The sequence below is a fragment of the Parus major genome, chromosome 4 (genome assembly GCF_001522545.3).
Source record: "Parus major isolate Abel chromosome 4, Parus_major1.1, whole genome shotgun sequence".
Lineage (NCBI taxonomy): Eukaryota > Metazoa > Chordata > Aves > Passeriformes > Paridae > Parus > Parus major.
The window spans coordinates 60288086-60314193 of record NC_031771.1 but is presented as its reverse complement, the minus strand read 5'-3'; the positions used below and the strand labels follow the sequence as shown (position 1 = coordinate 60314193).

At 38.8% G+C, this 26108-nt stretch overlaps 2 protein-coding genes across 8 annotated transcripts in view; one reads left to right on the top strand and one right to left on the bottom strand.

The window, feature by feature from the left end:
- Positions 1-5390, bottom strand: part of ZFYVE28 (zinc finger FYVE-type containing 28) — a 145413-nt gene extending 140023 nt beyond the window's left edge. For all 6 annotated transcript variants that reach the window (XM_015625176.3, XM_015625177.3, XM_015625178.3 and 3 more), the window contains exon 1: positions 5090-5390. In XM_015625176.3, coding sequence (XP_015480662.1) covers positions 5090-5128 — 39 coding nt within the window. In that variant the 5' untranslated portion in view covers positions 5129-5390. The remainder of the gene's footprint in view (positions 1-5089) is intronic.
- A 169-nt stretch (positions 5391-5559) lies between these two features.
- Positions 5560-26108, top strand: part of CFAP99 (cilia and flagella associated protein 99) — a 52755-nt gene continuing 32206 nt past the window's right edge. Inside the window, exons 1-4 of one of the 2 annotated variants that reach the window (XM_015625838.3) lie at positions 5560-6047; positions 8650-8777; positions 19687-19831; positions 21890-21984. In XM_015625838.3, the coding sequence (XP_015481324.1) occupies positions 5960-6047; positions 8650-8777; positions 19687-19831; positions 21890-21984 (456 nt within the window). In that variant the 5' untranslated portion in view covers positions 5560-5959. The remainder of the gene's footprint in view (positions 6048-8649; positions 8778-19686; positions 19832-21889; positions 21985-26108) is intronic. The other variant, XM_015625837.3, reaches the window with a different exon arrangement.

The following is a 26108-nucleotide window of genomic DNA, read 5'->3' as shown; positions in this document are numbered from 1 at the left end:
TTATAAATAGCATTTACCTGTTCTTTCACTGTTCATTGTAAGACATTTTTCCCAAGAATAAACTCCCTCTAATTCTCTTCTGTGAACAGCAAACCTTTCACTTTTAAGATTTCGAAATCATATCTAAAATAAGACACTAGCTGCTTTCCATCTATCACTGGGAAATCATCTTTCCTTTTGCATTCTCTCCCCCAACACTAGTATCAATAGCTGTTTGGCAATTCCAGCAGCTTTGTCTTTTTTTTTTTTTTTCCTAACCATTTCCATCCATTTAAATGCAGCTCAAAATAATTCTCTCTTCCTGCATCTCATTCTACCAACCCAATTTTTAAAATGCTGTTTGCATTATGTTAAGCACAGCTGTGTACTTTTTTACTATCTTCCATTCTTCTAACAAACTTCTAACGAACTTTTATTCCTATTTAAAATCCTTTTTGTGCTTTCAATCTTTTCCTACAAAAGATCCTGCAAACTTGTTTCTTCTCTCACCATTAAAAAACCAAATCAGCTATTTCCTACCATATTTCCCATCTTTTACTTTTTGGAGTCAGCTCTAAGCAACCCTGACAAGGCTGCTGAGAAAGATTACTCTTTAGGAAGTTTTTGATCTTCAGCATTCACCTAGGACTTTTTTTTTCCTTCTTTTCTGAACACTTCTCCTCGTGCAAAGTAATACAGAACCTCCTACAGGTTATTTGGCTATTTTTGAGTTTTGCCACTGGCTCTCACTTTTCTACTTTAGGTGATTGCTCTAGATTTGCTAGGCATACTCTCTTCATCTTACTTGCTTGTTCCAAGACACCCTTTTACTATCTATTTAGGCCTTTTTTTTTTTAAAGTAGCATCCCTATCTGCTGTTCCAAGTCCTTTAACAACTATTAGTAGCAACAATTATTACTAGTTAAGGCTTACTTTCATAGAAATATAGCTAAGAAGATCCTTAAAAAAGAAAAAGGCATTAGGCACAAACACAGAAACAAACCTTCTCCAAGTGCCTGCCATTCCACTTATCCCTAAATGCTATTTCTGATCACAGAGCACCGCTGCAGACACACATTAACAGGCAGCAAGAACCTCTTCAATATCTATCTGCTAATCCAGCTGCAGAAAGTAATTATCAGATGTACAAAACCCATGAACAGTATTTCAGAACAAACACACAGGAAGAAAGTAACTACAATTGTCAGCATCTCAAGCACTCCAGGGGGAGAAGATGCACAGCCTCTGAAGGGTGTGAAAGAGCTGTGCTGAGTACCCACTTGTCAGTAAGTGTTCACTCCTAGCTACAAGTTGGGGCCATTTCCATAAAACCACCTTCACATCCCCCTGGGAGCTGGACAGCCTTTTATTTAAAACAGGCACTGAGGGCACAGACACAATTTGGTCTGTCTTAGAGGAGAGGGTTGTTAAAAACCACACCTACAAAACCTCTAGACCTTATGCATATTTTGTGAGCATCCTTTAACCGGGGCAAGGCATTCAGAAAAGCAATAGCTTTACCACTAACAGCTATGAATTTCGACTGAATTACAGGAACGTGAGAAATTCTTTATCTTAACTGCTAGAAGTTCATATTTACTATGTGAAAGAAATTAGGAAAGAAATCAGAGATATAAACACAAAACAAGCAGTATTTTTAAAATGAAAATATGAAAAATAAACACACACTGAAGACATTTCAGTCTGTTATGCTAAACAGATTACAAACATATTCAAGTTGTGGTTAGAGACAGACATTTTTTTCCCATCATACACAAAACAGCTCTTTCAAAATATCAATAAACATGAGCTCAATTCAAAGCAGGTACCCCTGTGAGCTAGTTACCCACGCATTTTTCAAGCTAGTCTCCAGATTTAAGCAGCAACATTCACAGAAATTATTCCGAATTCTTTCGATATCAAAGGAATTCCAAATTTCTGCAAAACCAGTCCAGTTCTGTATTTTTGCTGGACGCTCAGATCTGCCTGGGAGCAGGTTCTGACCAAACACCTGTGGAATGCTCCAGCAGCAGACGGTACAAGATAAGAAATTCCCTGAAGTGGCAGGGAACACTTCTATTATATCTGTGCATAAAGACAAGTATCTTGATTTAGATGGGATCATTCTTTTGTCTCAGGAAGGTGGTGATGCCTGGGAAGCCTACAGTGTCCTGAGGAGGTCAAAGACAGGAACTATTGTTCCACCAACGTGCTGCAATTCAACACTACTGCTTCAAATCACCCCTCTACAAAAGTGGTCAGGAGCAAACACCATCCTCCCTCCAAACACTTTAAAACGCATTGAATCCACAGTCCCCCCCCCAAAAGCAAAACACATATGCCAGACAACATTTTAAAAATTAAACAATAATCAATGCTGCACAGGAGGCTGGAAACAAAATCTTGTCTCTGCTCTGTCTCCAATACATCAGTTAAAAGTCTCCCTCCTAGCAGCTCTACAGATCATGTCACTGCTATTTATTTCATTCTCTGGTTACCGCTACCACTGGCATTTGATCTGGTTTATTAGAATCTGGCATATCAGCATACCTGAGGAGCAGAGCTGGGCAGGAAGAGCACTGACTGAACAAGGATCTAGGGAAGTCATGCTGTTCTCGTGACACACTCGCAACATTAGTCAAGACTTTCCACTTCCTACACCCACATTTTCTCTCCCATTCTTGGTATGTTCAAACAAACGCAGCAGTTACCAAGTAAATATCCTTGCCTCGATGCCGGTCCTGCATCTTGCAGTAAATGATGATTACCCTGAGTTTTGTGAATCCACATTGTTATGAACTCTGTTCTAGTCCATTTCCATGTCTCCATCATTTAAAAAGAGCGGAATTATTTTACATATTTTGGGGCTCTGTTTTTTCAGGGATGAATTACAAAACAGTTCCCCTAGGATTAAGCTAAACCATATATTTAGGCTTCTGAGCAGGCTGTATTATGAATGTTCTGCACTCTGATGTCATCCCACCCCTTGCCTTCGAAAAGACCTCTGAATGGCCATCAAATCTCTGGGCCAAACATCCAGTGGTATCAAAATCTGCTGCCATGCACAAGTCCTATTATATGGCAGTAAGACCTGGAATGCTTCCAGAAGAAGCATTCCCCATCACTGGGAATAGCAAAACCTGATAAAATGCACCTGGCACCCACAGTAACTAACAGAGGGTTATAAATAACATAAGTCCTGAGAGCCCCCACCAGAATAAATATTCAGGGAACTCCTCTTCAAAATGCATTATATTCAAAACAGACCCTGGAACCCACTGACCTTATGGGAAGCAATCCTTGCAAATTCCTTTAAATAGAAAAGCAAGCAATACAACCAGGAAAGGTACAGTCTCTGTATGTGAGATCCTCTGTCTCACCTTCTATAAAAGAAGTGCTATTCAAACTTCTGAGTATTTAATCCACACCCACTCAACAGGCACACCAGGAAAAAAGCCTTTTTCTGAAGCTCTTACAATTTGCCATCAAACCCGTTCTAAATAGCAGAACAAAAACGTTGTTGCAAGCTACTGAAACTAAGAAAAACTGTGGGCAAAGAAGGTTTAAATATACAAAAAAAAGCAGTGGAGCTGGTTTCAAATCAACAGCAATAGGTGTTCCTGATTTATGAACTTATGTTCCATTTTATGATTTATGTTCCAGTGTCATGCAACAGGCTTGAAAAGTTATTTCACCCCAGAGAAGTCCCACAGAACTTTTACTTAAAATTTACTTAACATTGTTTGCTACAGAACCTGAATGCCAAACACACACCTTACAACAAAGACACGGAATATTAAAAAACAAGTTTCATCACAAAAAGATAAAATCTCTTTTAGAAAGAAAAACAGTGTGAAGTCTAATTAGTTCTGGTTAAAAAAACAGTGACAAAAGAAACATTCACATTTCTTCTTCTTTTAAGATTAACAGTGTTTCTTTTTGTTCATAAACTATTCCTCCCTTTGGTCTTCCCTTCGATAAAACATAAAAATAATAAAATTCAGTTAAAGTTATCTATAACTTGTTACTCTATTTTTGGTTACTAATTCTCTACATTATCTCCCTTTGCAAATATTAGCAGCAGTATCTGATAAGTATGTGTTCAGCAGTACTCAAGAGTTATGACTACATGTAAAATCCATAAAGGCAAGACAATATGAACTTTTATTTTGCAGCATCACCTCGGCCTTTTTTTTTTATTTTTTAATACAACACGCTGGCCGTAATTCAGCCAAAAGAACTGAGTACACAGAAGGTTTACAAACTGAGACTCAACACTATTACTGATAGGAAAGCATAGGAAAAAACGACTGACAGTGACCAACAGGAACCAAAATTAAATCAAATACTTCAGAAAGTGAATAACTATACTGACTGCTGTGATGCCTGGACAAGAAAAAGAGGCTACAGACGTTCAAAACCAGTAATGTCCTTGATTTACGATCCGAACATCACATGCCAGACAAGATCACTCTCCAGACAGTTGTTACTTAACTCGTGCCAGAAGATAATTTCATTGCAAAGCAAACTGCGATTCTTGGATTCATTCCAAGAATTTCAAAGCGAGAAGGGCACAAAACGCACACCCACAGAGTCCCTTCCAATAAATCTCCTAACTTATGAAGTTTCCAGGTGTACACACACCGCGTTAACAGCACAACAGGAGCGCCCGAACATCTCCCTGGGTCCGGGCTCCCCGCAGCCCGCAGCGCAAGCGGGTGCGCTGCCCGGGCACGGCTGGGCACAGCCGCCAGCTCCGCAGCCCCTCCGCGGGCTCCGCGGTGCCGGGCACAGCCCCGAGCCCGGCCCGGGCCGCGCTCCCCTGGGTCGGAACAGCCCCGCGGCTCCCGCTCTGCTTTGTCATCCCCCGCCGCAGCGGGCGCCGCGCTCCGCGCCGCCGGAGCCGCTCCCGCGCCCGCGCTCCGGCCGCGCCCGCCGGGACCCGCGCGAGCGCCCGCGGGCTCCGCTCGCCCCACACGGCGCCTCCGGCCGCGGAGCGACCCGCGGCTGCGCGCCGGGATCCGCCGGGAGCCGCGTCCCGACTTCCACCCGCGCGGTGACGGTGACCCCGGGCAGCGGCACCGGGCAGCGGCGGCTTCTCGCAACTTGCCTTGGGTTTGTACAGCCACTTTCTGAACCTGTTCATCATCACCGCGGCCGCTGACACCCCGCTGCCGCCGCCGCTGCCACGGGGGGTGCCGGCTCCCCGCCCGCGCCGCTCACAGGACCGAGGCGAGCCGTGCCCCTCTTCTGGGAGACTCCGCCGGGTTGTGTTCTCCTCCTGCTCCGCCGCCTCCTCCCGCGGAGCGGCCGCCGGGCGCTCCCGTCAGCGCAAAGATCGTCCGGCGGCTCCGCGCGCTCCGCGCCGCCCCGACCGCCCCCAAAACATTGCGCGGCCGGCAGCAGCGCCACCCCAGGGCGCATGCGCGACACCGCCCCCGCGCCCTCCCCTCCCCACCCAATCGGGTGGTGGCCCGGGGCGGGCCCGCGCAGTCGCCCCGCCCACCCGGTTGCTCATTTGCGTAACACGCGACGGGGCGGGGAGACTGCGTGCCTCGCAGGCCGCGCCCCGGCGAACTCCTTGTTGCAGTGGTTGCCGGGAGTTGTAGTTTTTCGCAGGCCTCGCAGCGTGTATCCGCTCTAGGATCGCAGACTCTACCTGCGCCTGCCAGAGCTGCCTGTGTCCCGACAACCGGCGGGTCACCGACCGCTGGCTGCTCGTGAGCGGAAACACCGGGGGGGGGCGAGGAACTTGCTCCTTGGCAACGGCAGCAAACAACTGCCGCCATCTTGTTTTCGCGCTCGTGTAGTTCCGGGTTCCCGGTCGCGCCGTTTCTCAACACTGGGGCGGGCTCGGAGCAGGACTACAGCTCCCAGCAGCCCTCGCGCTTCCTGGCAACGGCGCGCGCGGGGTCTCTGCGGGTGGAGGGACCGCGCCGGGACACGGACGGCAAGCGGCCGGGACACGGCTGGGAACGGGATGGGGAGCACCGGGAACAGCCGGGAACGGGAGCGGCAGGGACAGCCGGGGACGGGACCGGGAGCAGCGGTGCAAGGCAGATGTGGCCGTACGTGACACCTCCGGAAAGAAAGCCGGGTGCAATTCCCGATGGCGTGAAAGTGACGGGTGCCCTGGGAGGCTCGTGACTCCTTCGTTCCTTTATTTTCATGCAACCATAGAACCACAGAATGGTTTGGGTTGGAAGGAATCTTAAAATTCATCTATTTCCAGCGCCCCTGCTCTGGACAGGGATGCCTTCCACTATCGCAGGGTGCTCCAAGCCCCATCCAACCCGGCCTGGAGCACTGCCAGGGATGGGGCAGCCACAGCTTCTCTGTGCCAGTGTCCCACCACCCTCACACGGAAGAACTTCTCCCTAATATCTAATCTAAAGCTTTCAGTGTTCATATTTATTAGGTGTTTATAAGTACAACAAAAAACATCAAGGGGGCCTCTGTTACACTGTGGAAGGGTTGCTGGGCTTTGCTCCCTGAAATTTTGGGCAAGTAGCCAGCCTTGGTGTCTGTTAGCTAACCCACCTCTTAATGGAACTTACTTGCAGAAGGTTTTGTACAATAAGTATTTAATTGTAAATTTCTACAAGATAAGATATAAAAAAATACTGTGTCGTATTAAGGAAAACACTTGCAGTAGGTATGCAAAACATTGAAATACATGAAAATGAAAACTAAGATCTTCAAAGTGAATTTTTTCTATCTGATCTGTCTGAATTTTGTAGGGAGGCTTAGTTCAGCTCTTTTTAAGAAGGACAGCTTTCATTAGAGGAAATGCAATCACATTCTTTCTAGGCCAGGAATGTAGGACCAGATGTAAAACCTGAAAGAACCTTTCAGGTCATTGAAACCAATTCCTACAATTGTGGCCACTCTTATCCTATGTAATTGCTTTCAAACTCCACCATGAAATAAGGTTAAGTCAGGTTCTCACCTCCTTTAACTGAAATCTACAGCTGATAATGGAAGAAGAATTCTGCCTTTTTATACACAGTATAAATTTATATCATTTTTACACATAATAATTTGAGTAAATTTCTAATCAACTGTGTGGAAATAATTGTGCATATCATACCAAAAGCATTTTATTCCTGATGTGTATGTTTTAAAACACTGACAATAATAATGGCAGCTTCTTTAATTAGAAGTGGGGCTCTTTCTATTAAGAACCCCTGTATGTTCAGAGATCTGAAGCCATTACTACATATCTTAGTTTTCAGATTCCAGTTTTTGGGTTTAATGATTGTTATTTGGGGGGAGGGGTGGATATCAGAGCATGAGAGCTCAAATTTCTTACTGGTATGCCAGGAAAAAAAACATTTGTTACTGGTAAAGCTGTTGGAGCCTGAATTATGATTCAGTCTGAAGTACAGAGATATTTCTCTCTCGCTTATCCAAAATCCCTTGTGAGTGTAAGAACCTTGGCAGGTTTTTATCTGAGAAACAAATGATTCTCAGAGGACTGGAGTAACAGTGGTTCCCTTGCACAGTGATGCCTCTTTCTGCATTTGCCATCCCTTGTCATGATCCAACCCGTTTTGCTGGACTTTTTTTTTTTTTAATTTGGACATTTTGATTTGATTTTTTTCACTTGACTTGATCATAAAAAGCACCTAAATGCCTATATTGAACATAATCACAGACAAACTGTTTTTTTCAGGGCTTTAGTAATGAAAAGTGCTATTTAGGCAATTATTGGGTAAGATGGTAAGAAAAGCAGAGTACAATACCACTGTGTCTGGAAATGTTATCATAATATTTAAAAGGAAGAAATTAATTATGTTTACCACAGTGAAAATGAATCATCTAGATCAGGCATTCTTTTCTGACAACAAAATACGATGATATATAAAATACAAGAACTATATGCAAAAATACATTTTTATTTTCACCATGGAAAACTATTTCTGTGCTCATTTTTTTCCCATTGCTAAACCAGATTAATGACTTTCAGTCCTGATAATTGCTGTCATTGTTCTTTCATACACAACAACGTGTGTATGTAGGGACAAATGCATTATAATCCTACACATTCTCAGACATATGGGTAAGACGTTGTTTGAGATAGACAAAATCCACTCATTTCCCAAGCAAGGCATCAAACATAAATACTCAACTGCTGTGCCTTCAGAAACCTTGGCAGTGGCCCAGACCACTGCAAGTGCTGTGATCATGGCCCAGCCTGCTGACCAACAGTCATTGCTTCCTTATAATTCCTCTCTGTTCCTGTTCTCTTGTTGCTTTTGAAAACCAGGCTGTTGAGAGCAACATGTGATGAGATTTAAGACCAAAATTTTGCTTTCTGATGCATCTCACTGGGAAGAGCAGTGTATTAAATAGGACACAGGCAAAAATTCATACTTTTCTCTATATTATCTTTAATTATATTTTGTCAAATAACCTGGTGCTGTAACCATTTATCCTTAAGATATTTTGAGATATATACAATATTTAATAATGTCTTCTATTTTCTTGATGTTTGTACTGTATTTTCATTTCTTCTGTCAGCTCTTGTGAGTAACTGTGATTTTGAAAGCTTGACCTAAATGTTCTCTTCTACATTACTGCAGTGTAACTTCTGTATGAGCCTACCACCATGCATTATGCCACAACTGCAGGAGGCATGAAAAAGTCGTGATTTTTTTGTGTTTATAGGATTCTCCGTGGAGAAGATGGTCAGCCATAGAGAACTTATTGCACTAATAGTGCAACAGCTTAACAAGTTTAATCCTGAAAATCAGAATGTGGAGGATTTCTTGAATGAATCAGCTATGATGTTGCAGGTATATTTCATTTTGGTTGATCTTACTTTGTTGCTGTGTGATTTTATCTGTTTTCTATCATGTTCTATTTTCTAACATGTTGTTGTAACTTCCATTGATTTCCCTTACAGTGACATTTTTTGTTCATGAGTAAAGTCCAAATTTCTTATGGTTATCACCAGAAAACAAGGCAGTAAAGATCAGAAGAGTTGAGAAACTGCTTGGATAGCAACAAGAAGAAAAAAAATAAAAAGGCAGCAACCTTCTAATATTGATGAGATAGTGAAAATAGTGATAGGGAAAACTTCTGTTCCACTTCTGACTAAGCTGTTTTGTAGGTTCTTATTCCTTTCTTCCTTCCAAGTAGAAGTTTCTGACTGCACCACCCATTTTTATGTACAAATGCAGTTCAGAAGCTGAATCACAGAATCAGGTATTCTTTCTTTGAGGACATAAGTGACCACCAGAACAGTGGAATAGAAGGACAGTGACAATAAATCAGCCAGCAGATTCTAATTTAATACTGCAGGTAACCAGACCATGATTTTCCAATTTCTATCTGTTCTGGCTGAAGCAGTTCCCATCCTTTCCTGACCATAGTCTGTCACCTGTTCCTATCTCTTTGTCCTCAATGTCACCCTGACTTGTGCTGAAGCAGCTAGTGGATTGAATCAGCTTTAGCAAATGACTATGGGAAGACAGTAACATTGTTTATTCTGCTATTGTCTGTGTGTGCCATGTGTTATCAAATGGCATTGCTGGAGCCCTGATTCCCCACTGCCATGTGGCTCCAGTGCTCATTTGCCCTCCTGACAGTAAAGTATAAATCACTGCTATTGCAGTCAAATAGTCTTTTGCATTGATTTTGCATAAATACAAAGGACTAAAATAATATAAAAGCATGGAGGTGTGATAAGATATCCAGGGGCTGAGCAGTGCCTTCACACCCATTCCTTGGGTGCTTGCCTTCTCAAACAGTTGCCACTGAGGCCCCTTTTTTCCGGCCCTGCCCTCCTGCCTTGTAGTACTGGCATAACCTTTTGTGTATTCATATCCTGAATTACATCAGGGAACTGATCCAGTTTCAAAATAATAATTTTTCACTGGGCAGAAAGCAGGTAAGTTCAGTTACCACTGCTGCCAAAACAAATACTTATATAAAGGAGTCTTCAGATCATTGTTCTCAGCCGAGGAAAGGTGATACAAAGACAAAAGAAGCAGTAGCTCTATTAAAGAAATATTAATCTAAAGTTTCATGATAATCCTTTTCAGAAGGGGAAGGACAGGGAGGATAGCTGATGCCAAAGGTATGGCCAAAATCTTTCTCTGGGCTAGTTTCAGGTCACCCACTACATAGGACTTATCAAAGAAAGTAAAAAGTAAGACTTATATTTTCATAAAATTCAGTTTTGTTTCAGTACTAAATGGGTGATTAAAATTCATCATGAAAAATTCACTTGCTTCTTTTCTGTTTCAAGAGGCATATGATCCTAAAAATGTTGTAGCATTTTTGTACACATGATTTCCAGGTTTGGTAACTTACCAATTAGCTGATATTAACTAACCTATGTAGAAACTTCCTTCACTTTGTATCCTGATTAACACCCTGGCTCCTGATTAACACCCTGGCTCTAAATCACAGACTAGATTCATACCTGTTTGTCTCATGCCAGCAGCATGACAAATGGCAAACCTCATGTTGTTTACTGACCAGAAAAACATCAGGAAAGTCAGATTCCAAGAGACCAAATCTAAGTTATTATAAGACACAGCTCTATGTATTATTTGCTGACTTAGGTGTGCAGTATATGACACTTAACTTCTCTACAAGTCTTCTTTTCTTTTAATAGTTTTCCATCCCCTTACAGTGCATTCAGATGTAAATACTGTATGTTTTGTTCATAAGGTATATCTTCATTGTATTTGGATGGCTTAGAGTCTTTATGTCTTCTAATGTGATATCTGAGGTGTCTTGTTTAGTTCTTTGATAACTTGTTGATGGCCTCCATAAAATATCCTCCTTAGCCTATTGTTCACCTGTCTGGGGATGCTCCTGCTGAAACCAACAATTTTGGGCTAGATTATTTCACTCAAAATAAAAAAATACACACAGGCACTATGATGCCAGTCATGTCAAATGCCAGATCCTCAAAGTAAGTATCTCTGACAGCCACACATTGTCACCTGAACTGCCAGGAGCCAAGGACATTTTGCAGAGCAAAATCTCTGTCAGAATAAAGTATCTTTTAAGTGCAATAGAAGTATATGTAGGAACTGATTGAAATTAAACAAAATTATTTCTTTGGAAATCTAATAAAGGAAGTGAAGAGATGGGTATCCTTCGTTGATCAGAAATGAGGAAGACATCAATAAAGAGTAAGAAATGAAATGCAGAATGGAACTGAGTTGTGAAGCATCTTGACAGGCAGCTTTAGTTTTATGTGCTAGCATCAACTGTGAGATGGTAGGTGGAGTAAGTGGGTCAGATCAATGGACTAGCAGGATGAACTTAACTGTAGCATTCCAGATGGTTGGTTTACTAAGATAGGGTTGGTTAAACCCACGAAAGAGACACTTATCTCAGTAAAATAGAAGATTCTGAGACACTACATTAGATTTTTAGCTAGGAAGTGATAGGAAAATACTATTTTAAATGTACTGTTCAAAAAAAGTGAAGATGTGCACATAAACTGGTGATGATATCCTGGGGAGTAATCTGCATGAAAGGTGACCTCTGGAGTTATGGGCTTGTCTGACAGGCAGGGTGGCAATAGAACCAATAACTGAGGAAAGAAGTAGCATGAGAACACTGAAGCTTTGGCTTTGCACTGTTGAAATTAAACTGACAACAACAAGAAGGAAATGTCAGAGAGAGAGGTCAGCATCCTAGACTGAAGTTTAGGGTTCTTATTTGTGTACATGATAAATGGGAATATGTTATGAAAGGAAGTTGGATGCAGTGCTGCAGGAGGGAGTCTGGAAGGCACAATCTGTCTTGATCCAGATATCCCTGTCAACAATTTACCAGCAGCATGAGAGCATTCATGTGGGAATCCTTGCAAATTAAAGCAGTAAAAATAGCTGGTGAATTGAGGCACGGGAAAAGAAGTGAAAGTGGGCAAACAATTATATTTTAAAATGAAGGAGTTTACAATATGAATGTATGAAAAAAAGAAATGAATCGGGTCGAAGCCATCAGGTTGAAAATACACTTGCTTTGCAAATGATAGTAAGAAGGCATTAATAGCTTTCCATATTGTATCTTTTACTAACTATACATTGAGTCATTGTTGAATATTCTGATCAAAATGCAGCAGGTTTCTTTTGCTTTCACTCTGCTGCTGCAAAGGTAACAACAACTCAGAACATAGTCAATCTTCAGCAAGATTTTTAATTTCTAGATGCACATAAGGTTACATGAATAATTGAAATAAAAGTCAAAACATGATTATGAAATAGTATATTTTAGTCTTTCATAAAGACAGTGGAGAAATTTTTATATTTTGACAGTGCACAATGGCTGTACTGTAGAGGTTTGGAATACTCTGATAGCCAAATACTGAGTGGGTGGCAGAGAAGGGTAAAATGAATTCTGTTTTATGCTCCATCATTTTGCTATCCCTGTCCTTTCTCTTGCCCTCAAGTTTACTTGCCCAGGTCTCTTTATTTAACCTGTCTCAGTTCCATCTCTTCAAGTGGTTGATTCCAGTACTATTGTCTATCCCTGTGTAGCAGGTCCTGCTCACCTCTTTGGTATTGTTCTGCTCACCTCAGAGTTCTTGCACATTCAGTTCCAATCTCTACTGTACCTAAATCAAATGAGAAATCTCTCTCTTCCTACTGAAGCCCACAAGAGGCAGATGCCACAGAGAAGATAGGTGAGACAGGCTCTCTTCTATCAGTTTCAGCTCCCAGACTGACCCAGTATGGCTTGTCCCAGGCTCATCCTGTACTGTAGTGAAAGCTCTGGTAGGGGCACACAGAATCTTCAGGGATCTTCACTGCTACAGTTTCAATTTACACAAAACACATGAAATGTCTATTTTTCACTTGGCAAAATATGTATGGATATTCATAAGAAAACCAAAAAGTCAAAATTTGTAAGGCACTGCTGACCCCTGTGTGCCACTTTGAAAATACATCCCCAGCTGTTTCCCTGCATTAGGTTTGAAACTGTTAAACACTTCCAAATAGTTAGGTAAAAACCTTAAAATTGACAACTTCCTGTCAAAAATCAGTTATATGTATGAGGCCATGTGAGCTGCTCTCAACTTGTTCCTCTCAAATAACATGTGAGGTTATCCATTAACTTCAGCAGAAGCAGAATCAACCTCTTGATTATTATTATTTTAACTTCTTAATGCATCTTTATAATTTTATTCAAATATCAGTGTTCCATCTGAGCATATTCTCTCAGTGCAGGAAATCTTGTTTCAAGCTTTGAGACAGAAATCCATTTGGAGAACATTTGGCTGTACAGCCTGCTTCCAAGTATATTCCAGAGGCGCTGCCCACAGTCAGAATCATAACTCCATGCATACCTTAGTGTACATGAGAAAAAAAGTTTATTTGTAGGAAATTATGGCATTAGATTTTGCTCTCCAGAGGTAAGTTTTTTCCCTAGCTGTGTGAGGGATTTAGCTTTACACAGCCCATTTACAGCAGCGACGGCTGTGCACCTAATCCCTGTGTGCTGCTCTGAAAAAGCACCCTTCTTCCCCTGAATTTTTGTGTTTGAGGTAGATCAAGCAGATACCACATCAAATAACCACTGGGATACATTTTTCACACGTTGCACTTTGCAGCCACTCAGTGTTTTAATATACAAATAGGAAATCAGAAAATTAGTGCCAAATAAAAGGAAAGGGAGATTAAAGAAAGGTAAACTATTACTGGGACAGTAGTTCAGGTCTGTCTGAAGCACTGTACCTATAAAGATGATAGAATTTTTTTTTGTGTGATGGAAATGTATAAAGAAATTGCTAAATGCCAGGTAGCTGTCAGTGTTTAAAACCAAGGTATCAAGAGAGAACATGATCTCTACAAGGCCATGCAGGAAGCAGGAAAGACACATTCAAATTTCAGTTCCTATCTTCTAACTCCTAGTTCAGCCTTTTATATAAAAGTAAAGTGAGAAAAACTCACTGATTATTAGCCTCTTGTTTTAGGGAAAAAGAGATAAAATACAGAAGGATTTTTAATTATTGAATAATGGGACATGAATAACACAGTTTCCTCTAATTAGAATGTCAAATGATGAAAATCAGTCTAGAGGTGTTAAACTGCATATATTTCTGCTACATGTAAACTTTACATCATAAAAGGAATTTCTGTTTATTGTTCTCAGTGAGTGATCAGACTTTATGTTCTTCTAGGAACTTGGAGTTGTAATTTAGTTATTTACAGTCTTCATGTTTATTGTACTGTAATTTACAATGTTTATGACATAAAATTGGATTTGTTTTTCACTGCAAATATTTTTAATAAAACTACAGATTCATTAGCAATATGATGGATGATTCCTAATTACAACAAACAAAACCTCACCTTCAATCATAAAGAATCATATTATTCACTCAAACCTCCTAAAAACAAATAAGTCCAGTTAAATGTTTTTGCTTCAATAGTGTGACCTTGTTGCTATTAAAACAGAATTCAATATGAATTAACCTGAATAACACATTAAATTAAAATAATTCTTAAGTTTGTCTCTGATCTTTAAATTATTATATACACATTCAAGTTTACATCTGTTCCTGTTGTTCTTCATTTGAATGGCCAGATTACTTCTCCTTGTTTAGCTTCCTAAATGCTTTTTAATATTCCTTTTGTCATACTGATGATGTCCCAGTATGATAAAAGATGTCCAGATAGTATTTTAATTCTTGGGTACTAAACCCCCTTCTTTTTAAGCATTCCTTACTTAATCTATCAAAAATGATCCATATCCAAAGGTGATTTTTCATCCAGTGCATGTTGTACATGATATCATTTCATCAGACCTTTTATAGAAATGGACTGTATCTGTTCATATTGAAAAAAAAATTAATTTTGTACCTAACTGAAGCATCCCAGGTATTGTTCTTCCTTGTGACTGTTAGAATCAAGCTTTGGCTATGATAACAAGAGATAGATTTAACACAGGATTTACCATGCAATATTTGTGCCTTCCTCTATGCGAATAACTCACTTTATTTTCAGTGGAATTATCTGCTTCAATCAGAGTTGCAGGATCAGACCCATCATATTGATCTTCCTACATACATCCCAGCTACAGAAAAGCTCATTTCTGTAAAACCAGAACTGCTACCCCAAAATCACTGTTCTGCTCCTTTATCCTTGTCATGCTGATAGCAAGATAAGCCTGTTTGTGAGCTTCCCATTTCACAAGAACATGGTGTGATTTGGCACAACTCTTCATAGTTCTCGTTTGTGCTGGTTCAGCTGTGTCTCACACATGCCCACTCAACTGATTTTATTCAATTGGGAATAAAATCCTCAAAAGTCATAGCTTTAAATATGAAGACAATGTAATGTAAAAATGATATATTTGGTGAAAAAAAAATCGTACTAAATTATAGAATTTTAATTTGTATTTTTAGTTACTGACATAAATCCAAATTAGGATCTTTCCAAGGAAATGATGGAATCTGAGTTTTCTGCAATGTTCTGGTACTTAATATTAAGTACAAGGGAAAATAATGTTCAGGGTACCTCTTAGTAGATGCATTGGTCAGCACTGTCTGCTGAAAATGAAAAATACTAGGTTGTGACTGCAACATAGATTGTGAATAGAAGAAGCAGGATATTTTCCTACTTATATCCAAAGATCCCAGGGGTTTTTCCCCACTGACTTCTGAAAGAAAACTGGGTTCTGTTACGTCAGTAGGAATATTTTCTTTCATTTTCACAGCATTTTGATTAGACCCTTGGAGAGGACTAGCACTGATAACTGAAGCACTCTAAACTAATCAGACTGTATCTGCAAAATGTGCACGTTCTTCTTAGAAGAAGACAAGTTCACTACATACTATTGCACAGTTATCTCAGGAGGTGAAAGCTATTTTATCTTTTCATCAAATATTATCTTCTTTCTAAAACGTTTGTTTCACCTAAATTATGTCCTCTGCTTGAGAAGTCTCAAACAGAGCATGGCTGGTATTTCTTTCCTTTTTTCTCTCCAGAGAGAAGAGCTTTCCTTTCTCTCCTTTTCTGATTTCTCTGGCCCCTTCAAACAGGTCCCACTGTAATCAGCCTTATTATGATACAGCCAGGGTGGAAAAGCTTCCCTTTTGCAGATATTTCTCCATTTAATTCATGCTATTTCTTTTACTAACCCCTGCTGGAAGTTGTGTTCAAAGCTCTTCTTACCCAGACTCTCCTCTTCTTGAGGAAACTTGACTGATTTCCAGCTACAGCTGTGTGTCAGAGAGCAGGAAAAAATATTTCCATGGAAGCAGGCTGCAGGAATTGGGTTTTCCCAAAAGGGGAAGGTAACGCCAATCAGCACATAATTAGACAAGAACCACATTTTTCACCAGGACCATTCAGGATACATTCAGACAGAATCAGGTTTTTTTTTTACAACTTAAACACCTAGTAAACAGAAAAAGCTGGACTTGGATGCTATAGAGAGAATACTGTCAGACATTTGTATCTGTTCAAGATCTGTTTTGTCTTCTGATATTTTTAATATTCAATGAACAGAAGATGATCACTGCATGTGTTACTTTCACTGTAAATTATCTGGCCTTCCTTATGTTGAAGGGCTCACACATCATTGCTAACTGCTAGTTGTTTCATGAAATACGTGATTAAAGTATATTTAAAAAGGTAAAAAGTTGCTCTGATGGACAGAATAAATGCTCACAAATCAGCATTTATTAATTCTTGTTGGCATCAATGATTTAGTGTGATGCCTGGGGCAGATCTCTTACCTGCTCCATGCCATAGTTCCTGCATGTACAAAATTATATTAGCCAAAAGCAATCTCATTAAATACAATTTAAGCTAGTAAAGTGTTTTGAAAACCTCATACAAAAGCTACTATAAACATACAATCTGTCATATCATTTCAGGATCACTTGACCCACTCTGAAATACATCCCACTGACAAAACACAGCCCAAAGCTCTACAGAAAGAATGCATTTAAGAATTAGTGTTAGAAATTACACCTCCCCAACACATTACTTTCCCAAAGCCATTAGTATTTCAGATACACAGATAAACTCTAAATATCCCTGGTGAAATTTGTAGAGGATACAATGCACTTTCTATTGAGAGAGTATCCTAACTAGTTTAGAGCACTGGCTTGGGTTTTGATTCACTAGATTATCTGCAGGGCTTAACCAACAATCCTCATCTTTGGGATTCCCTATTCAAGTACTCCTCCTGCCCAGTCTTGTTTAGTTGATTGAGTAGGGATGAGATCACTTCCTTAGGTGACACAGCTGCTCAACTATTCTCGATTTTTACATGCAGAAACACAACATTTAATACCTTCTGTGGCTGAAAGCAGATTCGACTGATTATGTTTCATGACAAGAAGTTTTGTCCCGTGGTCCCCAAAACTGCCAGTCAGTACTGATGCTGTGGGGCACAGCTGTCCCCAGGCTGCTCTTCCTGTCACCCTGTTTGTTGCTTATCTCAAGGCCATGTAGTTATTATATAGATTCTTGCTCAAGGTAGAAGCAAGAGCAAGAACTTCTGTGTTCATCCTAACACTTCTGACTCAGTTGTTAACTCAGAGCAGTAAAAGTAGAGTAAATGTAGACAGGTAATTGCATTTTTATGCTGTAGTCTCCACTGTATAGATGATTTGGGCACAAGTGGTGTCCTGTTGTTACCTGTTTGTCTACTTTTGGCCACCTCTCCAAAGTACATTTGAAAAGCACAGGGCTGCCATAGCATTTTATATCAAATTACACAGAACATGAATGCAAAATTTCTAATCTAAAAAAGATCCTCAAAACAACTGAAATTTTAGCTTTGTAGCAGAGGTAGTTGAGAGAGTTTCTGTTGGCCTTGTTTCCAACAGGCTTGACCAGTTTTACGATGGACTTGCTGTTTATTAACAGAGCTACTATTTTCTGCAGTTTCTTCATAAATAACACCATTTGCTCAAGGGAAGCAATTGTTTTAGATTCAAAATGTCACAATCCTGCTTTCGCTGGAACTACGTCCTCTCTGACTTTGCCATTCAGTTATTTAGGTCTGCTTTTGCCTTTTGTAGTAAATTCTCAGAGAGCTCATATCAAATATTATATATATCTAAATATATGTATGTATGTATGTGTATGTATATATATATATATATATGATAATTTAGTGGGGGCTTAGATTTATGGGTTTTCTTTGTTAGTTTCATGAAAGAACTGACATAAATCTTCTATATATATATATATATATGATAATTTAGTGGGGGCTTAGATTTATGGGTTTTCTTTGTTAGTTTCATGAAAGAACTGACATAAATCTTCATCCACAAAAGGTATATTTGTAATGAACAAGAATCCTCAATGCTTAGCAAGATAGAGTCCATACTTCCCATATATTTAAATTTTTTTGCATATTTTAAGTTTTTTTCAGTCTCTTTCCTCATCTTTCCTGGTGATGATGCAAAAATTAAAAGGAAATCTGGGTTTTGAGCAGGAGTAGTGAAAAAAAATGTATGCTTGCTCTGAATGACAACTTGAGAAAATACACTGAATTCTTCTGCATAATTATTTACATTTAAATATTAGAATGGTAATTTTAAAGTTTGCCTTATATTTGCTTGATCTCTAAGCCCTGTATAGTATCACTCATCAGAAAACTCATAGAGTTCCATCTAGCAACCTCTAATAATACCCATAAACTGGAAATTAATCACATTAGGGAAATAAAGCAATCAAGAGGGTAGCAGACAGCCTACCAGGCAAGGTGAATGTCTTATCTGATGTATTATTGCAGTTCAGTTGTTCCCACACCTCAGAGCTCTAGCAGAGATCATACATCATATGTGGACTACACGTTTTCATAAGATGCACTTAGCCTTTTTTTCTTTGATTCTCGTCTAACCTCCTTAAATCAAACAATAATTATTGTTTGTCATTTTGTCATAGCTCAGCTGGCCATTTTCAATTCATGTAGTAACAAACTGTTCTGGGCCTCAAATTTTACTGCAGCGTTTAGAGGTGGTTCATACAAGAAGTTTTTCTCATATAGTAGCAGATATTGCATAGGTTATTTATTGTGATTGAAACTCTGTAAAGTTGAGGAGTATTCAGACTTTTTAAAGGGATTATGGGGTAGGATCCAGAAGGCAGTGAACATCTTACTGTCCTGTTCTCTTGGGATGCTGCATGAACATTACAAGTGACCAGGAGCATTAGCTGGATAAGAAAGATTCTGCATTAAAAAGAATCCTGACACTCACTGGTTTAGCTTAAACTAGTCATGTTCTCCAAAGCTGGGTTTCAGTACCAGTTAAGAGTCTTTTCCATAGTCTCTGTCCAGCTTCTCCCCTCAGTTTAGTCTCCCTATGTAGCAGATTTCACCCACAAAGAAGAGGTTTCCTGAGGGAAAACAAAATCTTACTGAAACTTTCTCATACTATTGACTAAGTTAATCACTGCTGATAGCTCAGAGACCTCAGATTTTCTTTGCATCAACTACTGACATTCACACATGAAGGTCTTTTAACTCAATGCTTATGTCAGCAGGTAAAATGAACACTTAACATTGGAGAAAGCTACGTTTTACTTAACAAGGGCCATTAGTTTGCTAGGACTGCCCCTATTTGATAGCATTTGAAGGGCAGCAGCCCTACCAAAGGCACTGCTGTTCATTGTTCATGTTTTCCAGTTACTTCAAAATGACTGTACTTTTTGTACAGAGCTATTTTCTGTCCAGAGTACATTAATAATTTCTAAATTTGTATCTCTATAGACTCTTAATGTAACAGAAGAAAAATTTGTATTGGATACACTAGCAGGATGCACAGAATATAAATCCATATTGGATGTGGTTGTCAATGCCTTTTATGTTCAGGATGGGAGATACTGCCCAATTTCTGAGCGTAATCTTTATATAGGTAAGTTGTTTTTACAGTACCAAATGTGTTTACCACAAAATTTAAAAAAGTATAATTTTACTAATGTAGGTCTTGGTATTATATTACATTGGAAGCATTGTCATTGTACCTAGTGCAGTGTGAAGTTCAGGACCTTTTCCAACATCCTAATGAGTGTGAAGTCCAAAACATGAAATTTTTATTTAGTCTATAATCTTACAGGTGTTAACTGGAATTTTACCTAAGAAAGGTAAGATGCAGTTGGAAAATAGCATCAGTGACTGGAAGAGGCATCTTGGAAGTTTAACCATCCCTTCAAAAATATTTTCCAGTGATTTCCCTTTATTCTCTTCTATGCAACCCAGCACCTCTGCCATTCAGATACAAAAATGTGTAGCAAAGCTCTGTGTGCTGAGGAACACAGCACATCTCACAGTATGCAGAGACAATTGTCTCTATCCATACATGGGTTTCTTCATTACTGACCATCACAATGACATAAGTAAACTTCCATCTGTCTCCAGGAGTAAGGTCAGTTATTTTCATTTTATTAGTTACTTGGTTAGAATCAGTTCTGATACAACTATATCTGATAGTATGAGCCAGTTAATTAGGTTGGTTACTACTCCCAAAATGATTTCAGGTCTCGAGAAGCACATGAAAAATTAATTTTAAGAATATTTATGCTATTTATTTAATACACACATGCTGAGGTTGATCTACTAAGTCCCTAAATAAGTTGGAATCACAAATACCCCTGTCACTGGTTCTATAAGTCAGATAAGTTCTGAAATTTTCTAGGTATATTTAAAAACAAGTTAATTCAAAGTGGTTGAGAAATACAAACTTATGTAATATAAATTTATCTATATTTTATGTTTTAAAAGCTACTAAATTTTTATTACAATTCTGATCACTTCTGTCACAATCTGGAAAAGCACAGAGATCTAAATCAAACAACAAACAAAAGGGAGCCTAAACTGTCGAGGATGAAATTATTAGTGTATTGAGTTTATTCTAAATGGTAATGCTTCATTGTCTCCATTTCTCCAGAGCCATGTTTTTCATTGTCTGGGGCACATAAATTATACCTTTAAGCTGAGTGTTGCTATAATTGGATTGTCAGGACTGGTCCACTCAAAAGCCTCCATTAATCATAGGCAGAGGGTAGGAACAGAAAATTTTCCTTTATCAACAAGTTGAGAGTCTAAGGTCATTGGCTTACATTTTTTTAAGCTGCTTGTGATTCCCTTTGCCAAGCTGCATTGACACTTAAATGATCAAAGCTGCTTATAGAGGCTGTTGCTATGTGTGAGCAGATTTGAATTTAATAAAGCTTGTAGGAGATAAATGTATATTCTGCTAAGACTGATTAAATACGTTGCTGTACTAAAGCACATGAGATTGAAGCCTAAAGATACACTGAGTTGGCTGTAGCACATTGGTCAGAATTTCCTGATTCTATCATTACAATTTGGTGGCAGCTAAAACACTGCACTGTAAGTGAAGCCTGATTGATCCAAGTGGCTGGGGACAAATGAAAGCTGATACAGGAGCCCATGAACTTTACAGGTCTACTAAAATTTCACAGTACTGACTGTGCCTCTTCCTGTATCATAGAATAGAATCATAAATCATTTAGGTTGGAAAAGACCTCTAAGATCATTGAACTGTGTACTTGCCATAGAGGGTCCAAGATTCAGGTTTGAAATTTCACAATTTAAAAACCTGGTTTTATTCCAATTCAGAATAAAAACAAATGTTACAATATTTTAGGCAATATGGTCACTTGGAGAAACAAAGCAAAATAAATACTAGAAATATTAAATTTTATGTTTAAATTTTTTGTTAACTATAATATTGTTATGAATAATAGACTATAAATTTGTAACAGAAGAGTAAGAGCTATCCTCTCTGAAAACATTAAAACCAGAGTATGTTGAAAAATTCATTATCAAAACCCTTTAAAATTAAGGTAACAGTCTAAATCCCAGAATATGTTGAGTATAGGGTATAGGTTTATTAGAACTTCCTGCTTCCTGCCTTCCATACCTTTTAAATATATGTATCTTTTGATAGTTATCTGCTATCTAGCTACTTTTCAACTAGAAGAGATCGGTCTTCAGCACTTCAGCAGAATTGTGAAATCCTTGGACACTGCAAAAATGCAACAGGTAATCAAAGTACAAAACATTTAAAACAAATAATTATCTGTTCATTGTATTTAATTAATCAGATGGCTTTTCTCAACCTTGGGAATAAATTAAATGGAGAAATTACTGTTTTTTCTGTTAAAATTCAGAAATTAAATTAGTATTTTGTTATCAAGAAACCATTCAATTTTTTTGCTTACAGGGTGATTCTTATATTCAGTCAAATATAAATTAAAAATCTATTTTATATAATCTGAGGAGATCAAATAATCACATAATATACAATTTATATAATTTACACTCACTCTTGCCTCTGCTCACATTCTTTCTTTGACTTTAGACAAGAGATGTTTTTTTCATATGCAATAAATCTATTGAAACTTGCAGTTCTTGTTGTTTAGTGTTCTTCCTTCCCCTGAACATCCCATTGCCACGTTCATTATCAAGCCTATTTTGCTTCCATCACTTTTTCTCCTTCCCAAGAAACACTGGCTGGCTTGGAGCTATGCATGTACCCATTGCCCCAGTACAACATGCAACTGGCCAAACCACTGCTGCCAAATAAAAAGCAGGACAACAAAATTCTGCTTCCCTGTCCTTTTCTGGAGTAATAAATTCAGGGTTTGCTTCACTATTTGTTTGCTATTTTTCATTATAACTGTAGAAATATAATTATCTTCTGCTTCTCTTTCAAAATGAAAGTGCTAATTATCCTAAAAACTCTGTTGTACAGAGGAGCAGAGAGATAAACTGAGCAGCAGTGCTTTCTCATAAGCCCTGTTTTCTCAGGAAAATGGGCTAAAAATTAAATCACTGGTGACACAGCATCTGTAACCTTGATTATCCAGATGTTTCCAAGTATAGTCCGAACACGCTATTTGAATAACAAAGATGGAATTAAGGAGATAGGCAAATTTTAATAATTAATGCTCAAAAGGCTAAGGTTTATCCTTATAGTGATTACTTTGAATGTTCATTTGGATGCCAGTGTCTCTTTAATGAGTAGAGCTGTTTTGCAATATGGAGGGACAGAGTAGGTTAAGTTGTCTGGTTTTAGATGCACTTACTATGGAATGCTTATTATTAATTCCATTCAGAGACAAAAATTATATATTTCATTAACAGTTAGAAAGAACAGAGGAGTGGCTGGAAGAATTATCATAATCTGGTAGACAGACAAATCACTCTGTCTAAAATGCTCTCCCAGCCCCTTCTTTGGTAAACATCTTAGACACAAGCTATTGGATGCATCTTGAGCTCATTCAGCTAGCAACACAATTTTCTCACATCATGCCAATTATCTCTTGTTGATTCCATTCATCTAGCTTTATATGGCTTAGGCATCAGTGCCCTGATGTTCTGGTTTAGATAATACTGCCTGCCTTGTCTGGAATAACTCTTTTCTGATAGGGAGGTGCAGCATATTCCAATGTCGTGCACCTGCTATCATTGTAGCAGGTATGACTTGGTTTCTTTAAGAATCTTACCAGATCCTCATCACCATGGTACCTAGTTCTTCTTCTCTTCCATTAGAACAGTTTCTTTGTCTCCAAAGTGATGCTAGATTAGATTAATGCACCTGCAGAAGAGGATTTAGAAGCAGCATTTTGTCCCCCCAGCAACAGAGACAAAAGAGCAGAAGGCAGATCTGCAGCCTTAGCAACAAAAGTTATCAGAAATTTGGGATCCTCCTTCAGGATGCTGAACTCCAGATTTTGCCTGATGACTATTGTGTCTGAGTTTAGTTAAGACACTGAAAAAATATTCACATGTATTTGTGTAGGACAGATATACTTTAATTAAAAATAAATTTAGCACATCACAGGCTGAGTGGAATTTTCACTCAAATGAATAATCTTCAGGTGAACGATGTCAACCTGTGCGAGATTTAAGACCTGTAGGATGGAATTCCTTAACTCAAAGTCACAGTTTGTTTCCCTATGTTTGATGAATGTTCACATATTTTCATTTAGGCAGAATAACAGTGCTACCTCGCTTACACATCTTCATCTGCTTGAACAGAAAATCAAAAGCTCTCATTCTGTAATGTTAAGAACACATGAAAAAAAAATTTATGGTGATATAATTACAGAACAACAGGATAAAACCCATTTGTGTAACTTTAGTGGGATTATCCTTTTAAGAAATTAGCCATGCATTGCTGGCTCAAATCTATTTTTCTATTCTATTATTCTACAGACTATTCTTCTATATTTATTTTAAAATTTAAGGATTTGTGTGTTAGAGAAAATACACAATTGAAATAAAAAGTTGAAGTAAACAGCTTTGTAATTTCTGAATTGTCTTGTAAAAAATACAAAATATATAGTGTTTTCTTTCTAGCAGTTAAGAACCTGTTTTTTCTGTTTCATGTTCTGATTTCTTCTAAAAGCAGTTCTAAAGAACTTCTGAGATCATCAAAGGAGTATCACTACATAAGAACTGGGCATTGTAATAGAATTTAAGATGAGGTAGGAATAGCAGGACATGTTCAGCCTCATGCTGGATGGTGGGTAAAACCAGTCCAAGTTGGGTCAATAATGTATTCAGGCAGTGGCTGATCTGTATGGAGAAACAGAAAATGGTGCTTCCTGCAGTTACTTCCTTAACTCAAGAGTCAAAGGCTTATATTGTGAATGCAAGCATTTCAGCTCTGCAAATGCCTGCATGGATGTAAAGGTAATACCAGATGAGGAAATTTCCCATTTTTTATTTGTTTTCTAGAAATCTGTATGATCCCACTGTGTAAAAGTGTGTTAAAAATACCAAGTTAAGTTCAAATTCTCAAAAGCACTATATTAATTCAGTCCACCTGTAAAAATGCATTACAAAATAGTCTTCAATTATGCACACTTGTGTTACTACAGCCAGAGTATACATTAGAATATAAACATGGGTACAATTCATTGCTGGTGTAATTCCATCACTTCCAAAAGGGAAATGGATCTTCATTATCATGCTGTCTGAGTAGTGAGAGTTTGGGAATGTTCAAGACAGAGAAGTAAGCAGAATAATGCTGTTACCAAAATGACAGCCTGTGACTTTGCTAAGGAGACAGAGCCCGGTAACATCCAAAGAGAAATCTGAGAGAAGCCCCATTCTGCTGCTGTAAAAGCAATGACTGCTGATAGTGGGTTTTCCACCTGTGTCATATGTGGCCAAAGACAAAATAGAAATATTAGGGATTTTTCCTATCAATTCAGTTCACAAAACACAAAAGTTTCTATTGTCCTATCGCCATCTGTGATAGGGATTATCAAAACTAAGATTGTTGCCTTTGGCCCAGACACACTCTGGTCAGAAATGATGTCCAGTCATCCTATATTGCCATTTGAAATAGTGTCTACACTGTGCATCCTTTCTGGTGGAAGGTAGGAATTCAGTCTAGACTTTTGACATTGCATTTACACATTGCAGAAGTACACATTACTGTTAGGTGACAAATTGAATCCAATATGCATGTGCTACAGTGGAAGATCCTCTCTAAGGACAATGAATCTCTTTCTAGACCATTGGGGTAAAATGCATCCCTCACCATATGCTTATTAAACACCACAGAATCCGGAAACATCAAAAACCCCAACTTCTTCATAATTCAGCACTTAGTGTATAATCAAGCTTTTAGGGATAAAATAACTTCTTTTGGATGGTGCTGACTCCTGCAAATTTAGGAAACAGCAGTAGTTTCTAGATAAGAATGGAAATCCAAAAAGGTAATATTCATTTAGCCCTGCAGTGCTGATCAGTCTTTTGACTACCAAAACCACTATAGATTCAAATATAATTAAATTTAAATGTTAATTCCTTCAAAATTATTATATCAAGACTATGGATTTCAAGTAGCAGGTTTTCTAGACCTGTTGAACGTCTGCAGCAAACACCTTGAGTCAAATCTGAATTGTTTGTAGCTGAATTATTCTGAGGCACCTTGGGCCTGGCACTGCATTTGAATTAAGAAGCTCCTTGGTAGTTCGGCAAAACTAAAAACTGAATACAAAGAACTCTATGGCTCTGTGTAAAAACTTGAGATGGGGCTGATGCTAAGTTTAATCTAATAAGCTCTGCAAGTCTCCATCTGAAGCTTCTCAAAGTGACAGTGCACTGCTCCCCAGTATGTCCCATAATGTCAAAATTATTTCCTGGAG